Consider the following 17,722-nt stretch of genomic DNA (forward strand, 5'->3'; position numbering starts at 1 on the left):
GCTGGCGCCTGGAATCAAACCCGGCACCCTTCGGTCCGTAGGCCGATGCTCTATCCACTGAGCCACACCCGCCGGACCCCTCACCATTCCTGATCATTCCTCAGGCTGGCCCATCCTCTCATCCAAGCGTCAACACATTCCTTCTGCTGCTGCGGTCTCTGGGAACTACATTACCCAGAAGACCTTGCGCGAGGGACCGGATGATGAGCCAATGGCGGCTCAGGGACGAGGAACTTCCGGTCTGCGGATCCCGCCAAGGCGGGACTTCCGGCCTCATCCCTTGGCGGTCACTCGGGTCCTCACGGGCCTTCTCACCGCGTCGGAGGCTTGCGGGTCGGTGGGCCCGGGACGACGCGCTGGAACCTGCAGGCGCCAGAGGCCCGGTTTCCGCCGCGCGGACGCGGGGGTGAGCCCGGCGGCTCCACCGGGGACCCGCGGGGACGGGGACCGACAGCCGGGCCGCCCCCGCCCGTTCCGCCCGCAGTTCCCGATGGCGGGGGCCGCGCCGAGGCGCCCGGATGAGGTGAGCGCGCCCCCCGGGGGCGGGCGCCCGTCCCTCCCGCAGCCCCGGCCCCGCGTCAGGCCCGCGAGGGGGTGCCCCCCGGTGTGACAGGGGGGGCGGGTAGGAGATGGTGCGGGGCTGAGGGGCCGCGGGAACCGCGCAGGGGCGGCTGGGCCGGGAGCATCCGGGAACCTGGGCTCCTCTTTACCGCGTCGTGGAAGTTTGTGCACGGAAGAGGGACGCTTGCGGGACAGGCCTTTTTATTTGCTTCCTAGAGGCCCGGTGCACAGAATTTGTGCACTGGGGGGGGGGGGGTCCCCCTCAGCCCAGCCTGCGCCCGCTGGCAGCCCGGGAGCCCTTGGGGGATGTCCGGCTGATGGCTTAGGCCCCTCCCCGCCGCCACTGCAGCGCTCCCACCGACCACCAGGGGGCAGCTCCTGCACCGAGCGTCTGCCCCTGGATGGTCAGTGCAGGTCAGTGATGGCAAACCTATGACACTCATTTTTTTGGGTTGATTTTTCTTTGTTAAATGGCATTTAAATATATAAAATAAATATCAAAAATATAAGTCTTTGTGTTACTATGGTTAAAAAAATGTCAAAACATTTCTCTATGTGACACGGCACCAGAGTTAAGTTAGGGTTTTTCAAAATGCTGACACGCCGAGCTCAAAAGGTTCGCCATCACTGGGTTATGTCATGGCTTCTGGCCGAAACTGGCTCTCTGACATCCCCCAGGGGGCCCCGGTTGCAAGAGGGTGCAGGCCAGGCCGAGGGACCCCACCCGTGCAGGATCGCGGCCGGGGAGGGACTGCGGGCAGGCTCCAGGGCGTGTCCAGCCCGCCTCACTCAGTCCCCATAGGCTGGACCCCAGCAGCAAGCTAACCTACCGGTCGGAGCATCACAGCGTCTGCCCCCTGGTGGTCAGTGCACGTCATGGCGAGTGGTTGAGCAGCCTTAGCATACCATTAGCATATTACACTTTGATTGGTTGAACGGCCAACCGGACGACCAGACACTTAACATATTAGGCTTTTATTATATGGGGTTTTTAAAATCTACACCTGAGGATATTTTTACATTGATGCTTAGAGAGAGGGAAAGACAGACAAATATCCATGTGAGACAAACACATCGAACCCGGGACCCTTTGGTCCACAGGCCAGACTCTATCCACTGAGCCAAACCAGCTAGGGCTGTGACAGGCTTTATAATGTTTTACAAAAGCGGCTCAGAAAAAAAAAAATAGCTGCTCAGAGAGAGAGCAAGTCTGGGATGGGAGTGAGGAGGCCCCGAGAGTTGCGTTCTTGCCCAAGCTCACGGCTGACACGGGCAGCACTGAGGCCAGAGAGTTGGTCAGAGGGCACCAGACTCCAGGGCGGCCGGGGATTCAGCGGAGACCCGCTCCCCGCTCTCTTGGCGCCGACGGGTGGTTGTCTGCGTCTTCCCACAGGTCCCTAAGGTTGAAAAGCCACTTCTAGAACCCACACAAGGAAGGACAGGGTGTCCCAGCCCCTCCGTGGTCCTGACACCACCCGTGTGATGTCTGGGACGGCCAAGTTCGTCTCTCTTCCAAGATGTTGGGTCTGAGACCGTTAGAGACACCTGAGCCTGTCCGAGGTTGTGGTGTCTGCAAACTCCCCCCTTGGTATGTTCCCATCTCTTGGATGTGGGGACCCTTAGGATACCCCCAATCCCTGTGTCCTGAGGGATGGGGCACAGGTGACACGAAGGGACTCCCATTTCTGGCAACCAGTGTAAGCAGGTGTGGGGCGTTAACCGGGGCTGACACCGGCAGGTGCAAAGGCTTGGAGGTGCCACGAAGCTGGGAAGATGGTAGGCAGTGCAGACCTCCATTCTTTCCTTTTTCTACTTTTACTTTTCTATTTGAATAATTTGTTTTTAAATCCGAGGATATGTTTATCGACTTGAGAGAGAGAAACATTGATGTAAGAAACATCGATCCCCTACACGTCCTGACCAGGAATCAAACCCCCAAACTAGGTCCGTACCTGCAATCTGTTGGCATACAGGACAACGCTCCAACCACTGAACCACCTGCCAGGGCAGGGCTCCATTCTTTTTTTTTTTTTTTTTTTTTAATATATTTTATTGATTTTTTACAGAGAGGAAGGGAGAGGGATAGAGAGATACATCGATCAGCTGCCTCCTGCACACTCCCTACTGGGGATGTGCCCGCAACCAAGGTACATGCCCTTGACCGGAATTGAACCTGGGACCCTTGAGTCCGCAGGCCGGCGCTCTATCCACTGAGCCACACCGGTTAGGGCAGGTCTCCATTCTTTTTAAGAACGAAGAGCAGGGCGGGTCAGTAATCATACCTGTACTGTCACTGCCTAAGAAGTTGGCATCTACTGTGGTTGGACAAGAAGGAGGACTTGGTCTCTCCTGGATGAGATCGGTTTCTTCTGGCTGCACGTGGCGGACAGGTGGTAGGGCTGAGGGAGGAGGCAGAGCCGAGGAGGAGGCAGCTGCTCTAATCCAGACGGAAGTTGTTGGACAGGAGAGGTGACTGTGGGGGTGGAAGAAGTTGGATTCTGGGTCCATTTTTAAAGACGGGCCGTGTAGACTTTTGGATGTTGTAGGTGAGGGGGGGTGGAGGGGTTGGGAACAGCCTCAGGATTTCTGGTCTTAGCTTCGCGGCCGAAGCAGTGGAGGCGGTCGATGTTGATGGTGGACCTGGAGCAACCCATGATTTTGTGTGTTTGGGATTCTCACAATAAATCCACTTTTCACCGCCAGTCACAATTCGATGCAAAAAATACTTTTTTTCATGCCATTGAAGCAACATTTTACTGATGACTTTTCGGTTTTCCATCTGTCTTTCCTTCAGTTGATGTGGCACTTCCTTCCTTTAAAATCGTTCTCATTGCTTGTAAATGATCGGAAAATGTTTGCTGAGCAACGTTTAATCTTTCTGCAAGTTGTTTTTGAGTTTGACACGCATCTTCATCCAATAATGCTTGTAATTGTTGGTCTGAGAAGTTTCAGAGAACAGAGTGGCTAACGGGACACACAGGCCTGGAAACCTGGGAGGGTTTCATGATGGAGACATGCAGAAGGGGTGGCTCTCATTGTGGACCAGCGTGGCCGTGGATCACATGTGAGGAGGGGAATGCAGGTCGTGGTGGGAATGCTAATTATGGGATCAGAAAGAAGGGAGTGCGTGCTGAGGAGGGAGTGATGGCGGGGATGGTGTGGGAGGGAGGTTGATCTGGCAGGGGGTGGGGGAGCCCAGGCTTCCGTGGGATTGCCACGAAGGCAGAGGAGCAATTAGGAGATGACACTAGCCCTGGCCGGTTTGGGAGCTTCAGCCTGTGGACTGATGGGTCCCGGGTTCGATTCCAGTCAAGGGCACATGCCCGGGTTGCGAGCTCCATCCCCAGTAGGGGGCGCGCAGGAGGCAGCCGATCAGTAGTTCTCTTCCATCATTGATGTTTCTATCTCTCCCTCTCCCTTCCTCTCTGAAACCAGTAAAAATATATTTTAAAAAAAGAGAGGAATGACACTAGAGGACAGGGCTTCTGTTGATCCTCTACTGTATGGATTCACCAGGACTTTGTGGTGAGTTTGGATGGGATCTGGGAGTTTATACCCTGCCAGTGGGTAAGGCCTGGGACAGATGTGGTCATTGTGTCACTACCTGTAAGGGAGGTCGGGTGGAGGGAGGAGGCTGTGGCTGCCGTGCGGATATCAGGTACCGTGCAGAAAATAGACGGGGGTTATCATCTGAAATTCACCTGTGGTTCTGGGGGCTGATATTGAAGTAAATATCAGAGGCGGGCAGGGAGGTCTTCAGGGTCTCATTTGGGGCTTTTCGTGGCTGGGGGATCCCTCAGAGGACTGGGGTTGTGCTCTCTTTGGGTGTCATGTGCCAAGTACATGGCTGAGTCCAGCGATATGCCTGTGGTACGGACCAGGAGGTGGCAGAGCTGTTGGACCGAACATGCAATCACATTTTTGGCTGTGTCTAAACCCAGGTACATTGTTTCCCAGGAGGGGTGCAGGCCGGTTCAGAGCTTAGATAACATTTATCTGTGTCCCCCCGCCCCCCCCCCTCCCCCCCCCCCCCCCGTCGGGCTGTTGCTGCTGAGAGCGAGAACAGTGGTTAATGGCACCGGACAGACAGCATCACCGCACCAGGGCCTGGCGTCTCCTCTGAGGTGGGAGCCCTCGAGGACGACAGTGGAAAGATGTACGAGGAGTTGGGGACCGAGAGACACTGTTCATGTTTCATTTGTTGAAATCCTGACAGGATCCTGTGACCTTTGAGGATGTCGCCCTGCACTTCTCCAAGGAGGAGTGGCGCCTCCTGGCCGAGGCTCAGAGAAGCCTGTACCTTGACGTGATGCTGGAGACCTTTGCACTTGTTTCCTCTCAAGGTAAGACCCTCACTCTCCCCAGTGACCTGGACTGGCCCCCTGTCCCCCTTTTCCCGGGGGGCGCTCTGTCCTCACACGGACTGTGGGCTCTGCTTGCCTCCCCCGTTTTCTGGGCAGTTGCTGTCCTTGTTAGGCATCTCCCTGCAGCCTGAACACATGCTGTACTGGACTCGCATAGGAGCCTCATGACCCACCAGGCTGGGCCATGTGTCCGGGTAGATGGCACTGCAGTTCCCCCCCTTTTTTATTTGACATTTTCTTGTCCTGGCCTGTGCTAGCAATTACAGGCATCATCATGGTCATTACTTACCAGTCCCTTAGGTTATTTTTATTTTATTTTATTTATTTTAATTTTTTGATATTTTTTATTGATTTCTGAGAGAAAGGGAGAGGGAGAGAGAGATAGAAACATCAGTGATGACTGCCTTCTGCACGCCCCTGCTGGGGATTGAGACTACATTCCGGGCCTGGGCCCTTGTCCAGAATCAAACCCGGGATCCTTCAGTCTGCAGGCCAATGCTCTATCCACTGAGCCACACCAGCTAGGGCTCCATGGGTTATTTTTTTTTTTTTTTTAATATATTTTATTGATTTTTTACAGAGAGGAAGGGAGAGAGATAGAGAGTTAGAAACATCGATGAGAGAGAAACATCGATCAGCTGCCTCCTGCACATCTCCTACTGGGGATGTGCCCGCAACCCAGGTACATGCCCCTGACCGGAATCGAACCTGGGACCCTTCAGTCCGCAGGCCTACACTCCATCCACTGAGCCAAACCGGTTTCGGCATCCATGGGTTATTTTTTAAGACTGTCCTGGATGGTTCTATTTATAATATTTAGATATTTTTTTCTGGCTTTATTGAGGTATAATTGACAAATACTATTGTGCATATTTAAAATGTATAATGTGATTTATTGTACATATACATTGTGAAATGATTAGTACAATCAAATGAACACATCCATCACCTTACGTACGGGGCTGGATGGTACTCATGGTTGCTTGGAATGCATCACCCATGATTGGAGAAGACTATTGTATTTAACTTTTTCATGTGTGAGATAACACTTAACATTTGGTTTCTTAGCAAATTTCAAGTATACAGGACAGCATTATTAACTACTAGAGGCCTGGTGCACGCAATTTGTGCAGTGGGGGGTTCCCTCAGCCCAGCCAGCCCTCTCTCCAATCTGGGGCCCTCGGGGGATGTCCGACTGCCGGTTTAGGCTTGATCCCGGGGATTGGGCCTAAACCGCAGTCAGACAGTCTTCTCACAATCCAGGACCATTGGCTCCTAACTGCCCCCCCTGCCAGTCTGATCGCCCCTAACCGCCTCTGCCTGCTGGCCTGATCGCCCGTAACTGTCCCCTGTGCTGGCCTGGTCACCCCCAAATGCCCCTCTCCCCCCTGCCAGCCTGATCGCCCCTAACCGCCTCTGCCTGCCGGCCTGATCGCCCCTAACCGCCTCTGCCTGCTGGCCTGATCACCCGTAACTGTCCCCTGTGCTGGCCTGGTCACCCCCAAATGCCCCTCTCCCCCCGCCAGCCTGGTTGTCCCCAACTGCCCCGCCTCCAACTGGCCTGGTCACCCCCAACTGCCCCCCCCACACACACCGGCCTGGTCACCCCTCACTGCTGCCCCCTTCTGGCCTGGTCGCCCCACGCAGCCTGCTGTTTGGTCGTTACTATTACTGTGACAGTGTCCTGGGCAATTTGCATATTCCTCTATTATTAGTATAGTCACCATGTTTTACATTAGAGTCTCAGAACTTAATTTTGTAACTCACCAATATCTCCTCATTTCCCTTAACCCCCAGTCCCTGGCATTCTTTTTGTTTTTATGATTCAACCCTTTTTTTTAAGATTCCACATATAAGTGATATTATACAGTATTTGTCTTTCTCAGTCTGGCTTATTTCACTTTGCATTATGTCCTTCAGGTTCATTGATGTTGTTACAAATGCATGATTTTCTTTTTATGGCTGAATAATACCCCAGTGTGTGTGTGTGTGTGTGTGTGTGTCTGTGTGTGTGTGTGTGTATCAGACTTTCTTTATCCATTCAATTGCTGACAGATTCTTTTTTTTTTTTTTACATATATTTTATTGATTTTTTACAGAGAGGAAGGGAGAGGGATAGAGAATTAGAAACATCAATGAGAGAGAAACATCGATCAGCTCTGCCTCCTGCACACTTCCTACTGGGGATGTGCCCGCAACCAAGGTACATGCCCTTGACTGGCATCGAACCTGGGACCCTTCAGTCGGCAGGCTGATGCTCCATCCACTGAGCCAAACCGGTTAGGGCTGCTGACAGATTCTTGAAGTAATTTCTTACCATGGCTATTATGAATAATGCTGCAGTAAACATAGAAGTGCAAATACCTTTTTCAGATACTGATTTTTGTTTCTTTTGGATAAAGTATAACAGAAGTGGGATTGTTGGACTAGATGGTAGTTCTATTTTGAGTGTTTTGAGGAACTTCCCTACAGTTGGTCTTAATGGCTGTACTGAGGTGCGGTCCTACCGTGTACAAAGGTTTCCTTTCTGTCACATCCTGGTTAATACTTTTCATCTCTTGTTGTTTTTGTTAGTATCCATCCTAACAGCTGTGAGGTGGTATCTCATTGTGGTTTGAATTTGCATCTTTGTGGTATCTCTTTGCCATTTGTATGTCTTTGAATAAATGTCTATACACATCCTCTGCCATTTTTAATTGAATTGTTCTTTTGTTGTTGAATTGCGTGAGTTCTTTATATATGCATTCTGGATTTCTTTTTCCACACCTGAGGACAGGTTCATTGATTTATTTATTTAGAGAGATAGGGGAAGGGAGTAATGGAAGGAGAGATAGAGAGAGAGAGAGAGAGAGAGAGAGAGAGAGAGAGAGAGAGAGAGAAACATGGATGGGGTTGCCTCTCACACTCATTCCCCAACTGGGGCAGGGGATCGAGCCTGCAACCCAGGCATGTGCCCTGACTGGGAATTAAACCTGTGACCTTTCGGTGCATGGGACGGACACGCCAACCAACTGAGCCATACCAGTCAGAGCCTTGTATTCTGGATATTAGCCCCTTATTAGATACATCGTTTGCAAATATTTCCTCCTATTTCTTAGGTTGCCTTTTTGTTTTGTTGATTATGCCTCTTGCTGTGTAGAAGCTTTCTGGTTTCATATAGCCCACTTGTTTATTTTTGCTTTTGTTGTCTGTGCTGTTGCTTTCATATCCAAAAAAATCATTGCCAACACCAATGTCAAGGAGCTTTTCCTTTACGTTTTCTTCTAAAAGTTTAACAATTACAGGTCTTAAATATTTTTTACGTTCAAGTGACTTTTAATTTTTGCACATGATAATTATCCATTTATCTCATCACTTGTTTATTTTTCCTTTATTGATCTGAGAGAGAGAGAGAGAAACATCACTTTATTGTTCCACTTATTTATGCATTAATTGATTCATTCTTGTATGTACCCTGACCTGGGATCAAACCCGCCACCTTGGTGTATTGGGATGATGCTGTAACCAAGTGAGCTACCTGGCCAGGGCTCATCGTCATTTATTGAAGAGACTGTCCTTTCCTCATTGTGTGTTTTTAGGTCCCTCGTCAAAGATTATTCGACCATAGATGCATGGGTTTATTTCTGGGCTCTGCTGTTTTCCACTGGTCTATTTTTATGCCAGTACCATAGTGTTTTGATTACTTACAGCTTTGCAATATTTTGAAATAAGAAGTGCGATGCCTTTAGCTTTGCGTTTTTGTTTTTCTTCTTTTTTTTTTTCTTTTTTCTTTTTTTTTAAGATTGCTGCCTGGCTGGCACCAACCTATGAATCGAGACCATGATTCCATTCCCGGCCGGGCACATGCCCGGGTTGCCAATCAGTGATTCTCATCGATGTTTCTGTCTCTCTCTCCCTCTCCCTTCCTCTCTGAAATCAATAAAAACATATGTATATATTTTTTAAAAAGATTGCTTTGGCTATTTGGATTTTTTGTGTGTGGTTCCATATGGATTTTAGGATCACCCTCCCTTCTTATTGAATTTATTGGGGTGACACTGGTTAACAAAATGACACTGGTTTCAATTCGCTAATACACCACCTGTCCACTATGTTCATCATCCCAAGTCTAGTGGGTTGTTTTTTCTGTATCCATGAAAAATGTTATTGGAATTTTGATATGAATTACATAGAATCTGTAGATCACACTGGGGAGATTACCTGGGTAAAATGGATATGACATAATATTTATTCTTTCAATCCAAGAACACTGGGTTTTTTAAATTTATTTGTGACTTATTCAATACTTTTCAGAATAAAGATCTTTCACCTCCTAGGTTAAATTTATTCCTGAGTATTTTTTATGCTATTTTTTTTTTTGTTAATCCTCACATCAGGATATTTTTTCATGGATTTATTTTTTAAAATATGTTTTTTATTTATTTTAGAGAGAGGAAAGGAGATTAGAAAGAGATAGAAACACTCATGAGAGAGAAACATCAATTGGCTGCCTCCCGCACGTCCCCTATTGGGGATCAAGATCCAAACCCAGCATGTGCTTTACCTGAATCTAACCAGGAACCAGTATGGTGACCTCTGGGTGCATGGGATGACCTTCACTCCATTGAGCCACACTGGTCAGGGCATTGATGCTATTTTAAATGGGATTTTTAAAATTTTCTTAGCAGATAGCTTATTATTAGTGTATATAAACACAGCTGACTTAAAAAAATTTTTTTAATACATTTTGTTTGTTTTGTTTTCTTTTGTTTTTGTTTTTTTTGTTGTTTTTAGAAGATATTTATTAAATCTGGGGACAGTGAAACAAGGAAAGGCCTAGGATAGAAGAAGCAACAGGAGAGGGACTAAGTGGGGAAATGAACCGAGCCTCGGCCACTGTGGCTCACTAAGAAGTCAGAAAATGTGGCTCTGGGGCAGGCTCAGGGGGTTGGTCTGGGACAAGCTGCTGCCGCCATTGCTCCCTGGTTGCAAGTCTCATGGGTTCCCTTTTTGTTTAGGAGACGAATGGGTATGGAGGAAGAATAGAGGAAAGAGAAAGACACAGTTGTTTTCCTGGGAGGGAAAATAATAGGTTATTTGTTTTTATAGAGGAGGGAGGGAGAGGCACAGAGAGAGAAACATTGATTTGTTCCACTTGTTTACTAGTATGCATTCACTAGAGGCCCAATGCACGAAATTCATGCAGAGTAGGCCTTCCTTTCCCGGCTGCCAGCTCCAGCTTCTGTCTGGCACCCTGGCCTCGTCTGGAAGGTCGTTCAAAAGGATGTTTGGTCTCGTTAGCATATTATGCTTTTATTGTGATAGATTGGTTGCTGCTTTAAAATATATATATATATATATATACATATTCATTTCAGAGAGGGGGGGGGGGAGAGAGAAACATCAATGATGAGAATCATTGATTGGTCGCCTCCTGTATGTCCCCCACTGGGGATCGAGCCCGCAACCCAGGCATGGGCCCTTGAATCTGACCCAGGACCCTTCAGTCCACAGGCCAACGCTCTATCCACTGAGCATGGTTGATGCTTTTCATGTTCCCTGATCGAAGATTGAACCTGCAACCTTGGCATATTGGGATGACTCTAACCAACTTAGCTAACTGGCCGTGGCAACTGAGTTTTGTATATTGATTTTTTTTTTTAATCCTGCAACTTTACTGAATTCGTTGATTAATTCTAAGGGTGTTTTGGTGGAGTCTTTAGTGTTTTCTATATGTAAGATGATGTCATCTGCAAACACAGTTTTCCTTCTTCCATTCTAATTTGGGTGTTCTTTATTTTACTTTCCTGCTAGAGGCCCAGTGCACAAAATTTGTGCATGGGTAGGGTCCTTATGCCTGTCCGGCGATCAGGACCGATCTGAGGGGCAACCGGTGGGTTGATCGGGGGCCCTCGCTCACGCCCGCAGTAGCCTGGCACCACCCGCTCACCTGCTCCATCGTCCCACTGCAGTCCCACTCTCGTCAGGGCCCATCGGGGGCGGCAGGGCCTCCACTGCCGCCCACTGCCAGCGCCCACTCGCTGACACCCACCATGTTCCGCGCCACCCCCTGGTGGTCAGCGCACATCTAACTCCCTGTTGGTCAAACTCCCGCCCGGGGGGATAATTCGCATAATTAGCCTTTTGTTAAATAGCATTGCATTCCAGTACTACCAGTTGTGATATCTCCTTTTATTTCTGATCGTATGTGTCTTTTCACTTAGTTTATCTAAATGCTTATCAATTTGTTTATCCTTTCAAAATACCAATTCTTTTTTATGAATCTTTTCAGTTGTTTTTCTCTCTCTCCTTTTCACTTATTTCTGCTATCTTTGTTATTTGCTTTCTTTACTAACTTTGACCTTAGTTTGTTGTTTTTTTTCTTCTTCTTCTTTTAATCCTCACCCAAGGATTTTTTCCATTGATTTTTAGAGAGAGAGTGGAATAGAGAGGGAAAGATGGAGAGAAATATCGATGTGAGAGAAACACATTGATTTGTTGCTCTCTGCACGGGCCCTGACTAGGGCAAGGGCCAAGGAGGAGCCTGCAACTGAGGTAGTAACCTTGACCAAAATTGAAGCTGAGACCCTTCGGTCTGCAGGCAGACACCCTGTCCACTGAACCAAACCTGCTAGGGTTGTTGTTTTTTCTTGTTCCTTAAAATATAAAGGCAGGTTGTTTGAGATCTTTCTTTTATCTTAAGGTAGGCATTTATTACTATAACCTTACCTCTGCTTCTTTTGTTGCATTTTGGTGTGTTATGTTTCCATTTTCATTTGTCTGAATATGTATTTTTGATGTCTTTGACCCATTGATTTTTCAGGAGTTTGTTGCTTAAATTTTACATATTTCTTATTTCCCAGCTTTCTTCCTCTGACGATTTCCAGTTTCATGCCATGTTGTTCGGAAAAGACATTTGATATGATTTCAGCCTTCTTAAGTTTGTTAACACGTTAAGTGCCCAACCTGTTTTGTCTTCCAGATGGAAAGTATAGTGTCAGTCACTGGTGACTGACTGGGTACTTAACATGTTAAGACTTCTTTTGTGACCTAATATGGTTTGTTATATGTTCGTTTTGCACTTGAGAAGAATGTGTATTCTGCTGCATGTTCTGTATATATCTGTTGTTTTTCAATTTTTTATTTATTGATTTTAGAAAGGACAGAGGAAAAGGAGAAATACTGATTTTTTTTGTTCCACTTATTTATGCATCAATTCATTGGTTGATTCTTGTATGTACCCGGACCAGGTATTGAACCTGCAATCTTGGCATATCAGGACCACACTGTAACCAAATGAGCTACCTGGCCAGGGCCAGGTCCATTTACTCTTAGGTTCGATATTCTTTTACTTATATTTTTGTCTGGGTGATCTATCCATTGTTGAAAGTGGAGTATTGAAGTCACCAACTATTATTGCATTGCTGTCTATTTCTTTCTTCAGATCAGTTAGTACTTCTTAAATATAGTTAGGTGCTCTGATATTGGTTCTTATGTACTTTTATAACAGTTACATTTTCTTGATGACTTGGCTGCTTTATCATTATATAAAGAAGTTCTTTGTCTCTTGTGACAGTTTTTGACTTAAAGCCATGTTATCTGACACAATCATAGTTACCCCTGCTCTTTTTTGTGGAACTTTTACACATTTGTGGTTGGGTTGCCCCTTGCCAATAAAGTCAGCGTGTAATTTGCCATCATTTCTTTGCACTTAGGTTGCTGTTGTGGAACAAAGAATGTGGAGGCACCATCTGAACAGAGCATTCCTGTGGGAGTGTCACAGGCCAGGACTTCAAGGGAATCCCAGTCTTCCCAGAAGACCCACCCCTGTGAGATGTGTGGTCCAGTCTTGACAGATATCTTCCGTTTGACTGAGCACCAGGAAACACTGCACAGACTGAGGTGTGGGGCATGCGGAAAACAATTTTATTTCAGTGCAAACTGTCAACACGACCAGGAGCAGCTCACGGGGGAGAAACTCCTCCTAAGCATTGTGGATAGATCCTCGTTTGTAAAGAGCTGCAATTTCCATGTGTCACGGAAGCCCTCTACCCGTGAGGGGGTTGGAAAGGACTGCCTGACCTCCTCAGGACACCTCCAACAAGCCACTCACACCAGAGAGAAACCAGACAAGATCTCCAAAAGTAGGGGGACTCTTCAGCCCAGAAAAAGCAACTGTACTAGGGAAGAATGTGAGAAAGCCTTCGGTCCCAAACACGCCCATGTTCCGGACTCGGGAGTGCACATTGAGAAACAGTGTTTCGTGTGCCGTGAGTGTGGGAAAACATTCAGGTACAAATCCTCACTTGTTATTCACCAGAGAGTCCATGATGATGACAGAGTTCATGTATGTGACGACTGTGGGAAATCCTTTAGGGGAAGCTCAGCCTTCACTCAACACCGAAGAGTTCATTCTGCGGCGAGGCAGCACAAGTGCGGCAAATGCGGGAAATCCTTTAACCAAAAATTTGTCCTCATTTACCCTCAGAGAAGCCACACTGGAGAAAGTTGTTACGTCTGCTGTGAATGTGCGCCATCTTTCAGGCAAAGCCCTGCTCTTATTCCACAACAACAGACAGTTTATTCTGGAGAAATGAGTTTTGAGTGCACCGAATGCGGGAAATTCTTTAAACGGAACTTGGACCTCATTGAACATGGGAGAGTTCATACAGGAGAAAGGCCTTATGAGTGTAATGAATGTGGGAAGTCTTTTACTTCCAGCTCTGCCCTCCGTTATCATCAGAGAGTTCACAGTGGAGAAAAGCCTTATAAATGCAATGAATGTGGAAAGTCTTTTACCTCTAGCTCTGGCCTCCGTTATCATCAGAGAGTTCATACCGGAGAACGGCCATTTGAGTGTAGTCATTGTGGGAAATCTTTTACTCAAATAAATCACCTCATTATACACCGAAGAATTCACACAGGGGAAAGGCCTTATGAGTGCAGTGAGTGTGGAAAATCCTTTAGCCACAAATCTTATCTCTCCCAACACCAGAGAGTTCACACTGGAGAAAAGCCCTTTGAATGTAGTGAATGTGGGAAATCTTTCACCTCTGGCTCTGCCCTCTGTTATCATCAGAGAGTTCACTCTGGAGAAAAACCCTATGAGTGCAGTGAATGTGGGAAATCTTTTACCAATGGACCGATACTCATTCGACACCGCAGAGTTCACACAGGAGAAAGGCCTTATGAATGCAGTGAATGTGGGAAAACTTTCACCCAAAGAAATCATCTCAATATACACCAGAGATCTCATACAGGAGAGAGGCCTTATGAGTGTCGTGAATGTGGAAAATGCTTTACCTCTGGCTCCTCCCTTCGTTATCATCAGAAAGTTCACATTGGAGAAAGGCCTTATGAGTGTAATGAATGTGAGAAGTCATTTATCTCTAGCTCCGCCCTCCGCTGTCATCTGAGAGTTCACACAGGAGAAAGGCCTTTTGACTGCAATGAATGTGGGAAATCTTTTAGGGATAGTTCCCAGTTGAATCAACACCAGAGGGTTCACACGGGAGAAAAACCTTACGAATGTACTGATTGTGGGAGAACCTTTAGCCAGAATTCGTACCTCTCTAAACACAGGAGAATTCACACTGGAGAAAGGCCTTATGAGTGCAGTGAATGTAGGAAGTCTTTTACTTCTGTCTCTGCCCTTGGATATCATCAGAGAGTTCACACAGGAGAAAGGCCTTACAAGTGCAATGAATGTGAGATGAGTTTTACAAATAGCTCCATACTCATTCGACACCGTAGAGTTCACACAGGAGAAAAGCCTCATGAGTGCAGTCAATGTGGGAAATCCTTTACCCAAAGAATTCACCTCATTATTCACCAGAGATCTCACACAGGAGAAAGGCCTTACGAATGCAGCGAATGTGGGAAATCTTTTACTTCTCGTTCCACCCTCCAATATCATCAGAGAGTTCACACGGGAGAACGGCCTTTTGATTGCATTGCATGTGGCAAATTTTTTAGCCGAAAATCTAACCTTGCTCAGCACATGAGAGTTCACACTGGGGGAAGGCCTTAGATGTGTAGGCCTCCCAAGGTGGTTTTGTTTGTTTGCTTGTGTTTTTTGTTTTCAGTGTTAGTAACACTGGAGGAAACACTGAGGCTCCGTTTGTCTGAATTTAATTTCAGGCATAAAACATCAACAGTAGGGAGGTTCCCCATAAGTTTTAGTTATGTGGGAAGCATATGTGTCTGCGTTGCACTTTCTGATCTACACACATCTCTTGCCAGATTTATGTCACTACAGATGTCTCTGGTTGAAGCTGTTTCACCGATAACATCTAGAAGATTCCCACAGTTTGCATCAGTCACCAGACTCATGTGCTCAGGGCAGCTTACTCTGTTTCTTGGTTTGTTGGAGGAAATTAGAAATGGCCTGAGCCCTTAGGGGACCTGCATTCTGTTCACTCCAAATAGTTGGGGAATGGACCTGACTCGGTGATAACCCAGAGAACGTCATCTGAATTCAACTGGCAGCTTAAGAAGAACTTTTTCCAGGACCTGGTTTCCTTGGATACCTGTGACGAATATTTCGAATTTCCAAGTCACCAATGCAAGAAGTACCAGGTCCGTCTTCCTTTGGTTTGTAAAATAATGAGTATTTTACTGTTTTAAGGACTCTTCAATCTTGGGTATCCTAGTTAATGTGTGGCGTAACTTATAAGCAAATTTGGGTTCTACAAACAACTTTTTATTGGGGGGCCTCAAAATTCCTCTGTATCACAGGGGATGTCCTGGTGACAGAAACTAGCTCACCAGGTTTTTGGCAAATTTGCGTTACTGTTCACATCTTTTGAGGAAAGGTTGCAGGGCTTTCTGGTCATGTGAAGCCTAAACGCTATGAACTTTAGGAGCCTCAGAAATAACCCTAAGGCGGGTCAGGTGTTGCAACCTCAAGTGCTTCTGGGAGCAGCATTAAGTTATACCTTGTTCACAAGGTATGCCAATAGTTTTAAAGGGAATTATTTTTCAAGTTCTTATAAAGAGCCATGTGCCCGTATGTCTACAATTACATGGTTGATGGCAACTGGTTGTGGGGACGTAGGGGTGAGGGGAAAACCACGATTGCTACAGAGTCACTGGCCTAATTGGTATTGTTGGAGACTGCATCCAACTGGATGGAATGTGCCTCTTCTAAATGTGCACCCAGAAATGTTTCTGCGAAAAAGAATGTATCTGTGTACACAAATCTGAGGATCTCCAGGCGAGTTTATCTTCTGTGACTTACATCATTTTCATCAAAGATAATCAAAAGATTTTTAGGCCTGGACAGTATTGCTCAGTGGTTGAGCATCGACCTGTGAACCAGGAGGTCACAGTTTGATTCCTGGTCAGGGCACATGCCTGGCTTGTGAGCTAGATCCCCAGTAGGGCATGTGCAGGAGGCAGCCAATCGGTAATTCTCGTCATTTTAATTTTTTTGTTGTTGATCTTCACCCTAGGATATTTTTCCATTGATCTTTTTTACAGAGAGGGAAAGACAGAGAAATGTTGATGTGAGAGAAACACATCTACTGGTTGCCTTCTGCATGGGACCTAACCATCGGGAAGTAGCCTGCAACCAAGGTACATGCTCTTTACCAGAACTGAACCCAGGAACCTTTGGTCCATAGGCTGATGTGCTACCCACTGAGCTAACAGGCTAGGGTTGATTCTCATTGCTGTTTCTATCTCTATTTTTTACAAAAAAATTTGTGGACCGGCTGGCATGGCTCAGTGGTTGAGTGTCGATCGATGAACCAGGAGGTCATGGTTTGATTCCCGGTCAGAGCATGTGCCCAGTTTCCAAGCTCGATCCCCAGTACGGGGCATGCAGAAGGCCACCAATCAATGATTCTCTAATCATTGATGTTTCTATCCCTTCTCCCTTCCTCTCTGAAATCAATAAAGATATATTTAAAAAATAAAAGAAAATGTCAACACTTAAAAAAAATTTTTTTTGTATGTGTGAATTTCTATAGGGTCTCAGATGTTCACCTCAAGACGATTGATGGCCAGGCAGGAAATCAAAGATAAAGAAAAGGGATCACATTCCAGGGATATGACATTTGTTACCCAGCCGGCATTCCTGTTGATTTCAATGGAAGTCCATTGTTTGATATACTTGTTGTCACTAAGAAAGACTGACCCCCAGGGGTTATGAGGATGTGGATTGAATATAGAGTTGCAAACTGTATTTTTAAAGAGTTGAAGATAATTTTTTTAATCTTGAGACATTTTAAAAAATCTTTATTAGTATGGTATAATATACATGTGGTAAATGACATTTTAAGTATAGTATCTGATGAATTTTGACATGTATTAAGCTGAAACCATCACCATAGTCATAATACTAACCATATGTGTTACTGTTTACTTCATGTCCTTTTATAATCTCTCCTTGTCATTAATTTACTTTTCATTTTAATAGCTGACTTTGCATTTCATAGAATTTATATGATGGCAATAAAAGTGAATTTTCTGCCTTCAGTTCTGTTGCATAAATAGTTGAAGATGTATTTAATGATGTATTAGTACCTCTTCTTTTCTTTTCCAGATAAATATTATCTTTGAGTATATTACCTTCAAATATATAAACCATTAGTTTATCCATTCATTTTGTACATGCACATTGGGTTATTTCTACTTTTTGACTATTGAAAATAAACCTGGGCCCTGGCTGGGTAGCTCAGTTTGTTAGAGCGCTCTCCTGATATGTCAAGGTTGCGGGTTCAATCCCCTTTCAGGGCACATTGGGGAATCAACCAATAAATGCATAAACATTGGAAAAACAAATGTATGTTTCTGTCTCTATTACTGTCTATCTC

The 17,722-nt window shown here is 46.2% G+C and overlaps 1 protein-coding gene across 2 annotated transcripts; it reads left to right on the plus strand.

Moving 5' to 3' along the window:
• Nucleotides 1–296: 296 nt before the first annotated feature.
• On the plus strand, nt 297–17,722 carry LOC138999979 (zinc finger protein 418-like). Of its 2 annotated transcripts, XR_011469492.1 has the most exons (4): nt 297–523; nt 4,778–4,904; nt 12,620–15,482; nt 16,877–17,722. XR_011469492.1 is itself a non-coding variant. In XM_070402217.1 (3 exons), the coding sequence occupies exons 1-3, from the start codon at nt 491–493 to the stop codon at nt 14,932–14,934; spliced, it is 2,475 nt and encodes an 824-aa protein (XP_070258318.1). In that variant the 5' UTR covers nt 297–490; the 3' UTR covers nt 14,935–17,722. The 2 variants fall into 2 exon arrangements, 1 of the variants encoding a protein (XP_070258318.1); XM_070402217.1 differs by having other exon boundaries at nt 12,620–17,722.

The sequence above is a fragment of the Myotis yumanensis genome, unplaced genomic scaffold, assembly GCF_028538775.1.
Source record: "Myotis yumanensis isolate MYYU_CA2020_CCGP unplaced genomic scaffold, mMyoYum1.0.hap1 SCAF_23, whole genome shotgun sequence".
NCBI lineage: Eukaryota > Metazoa > Chordata > Mammalia > Chiroptera > Vespertilionidae > Myotis > Myotis yumanensis.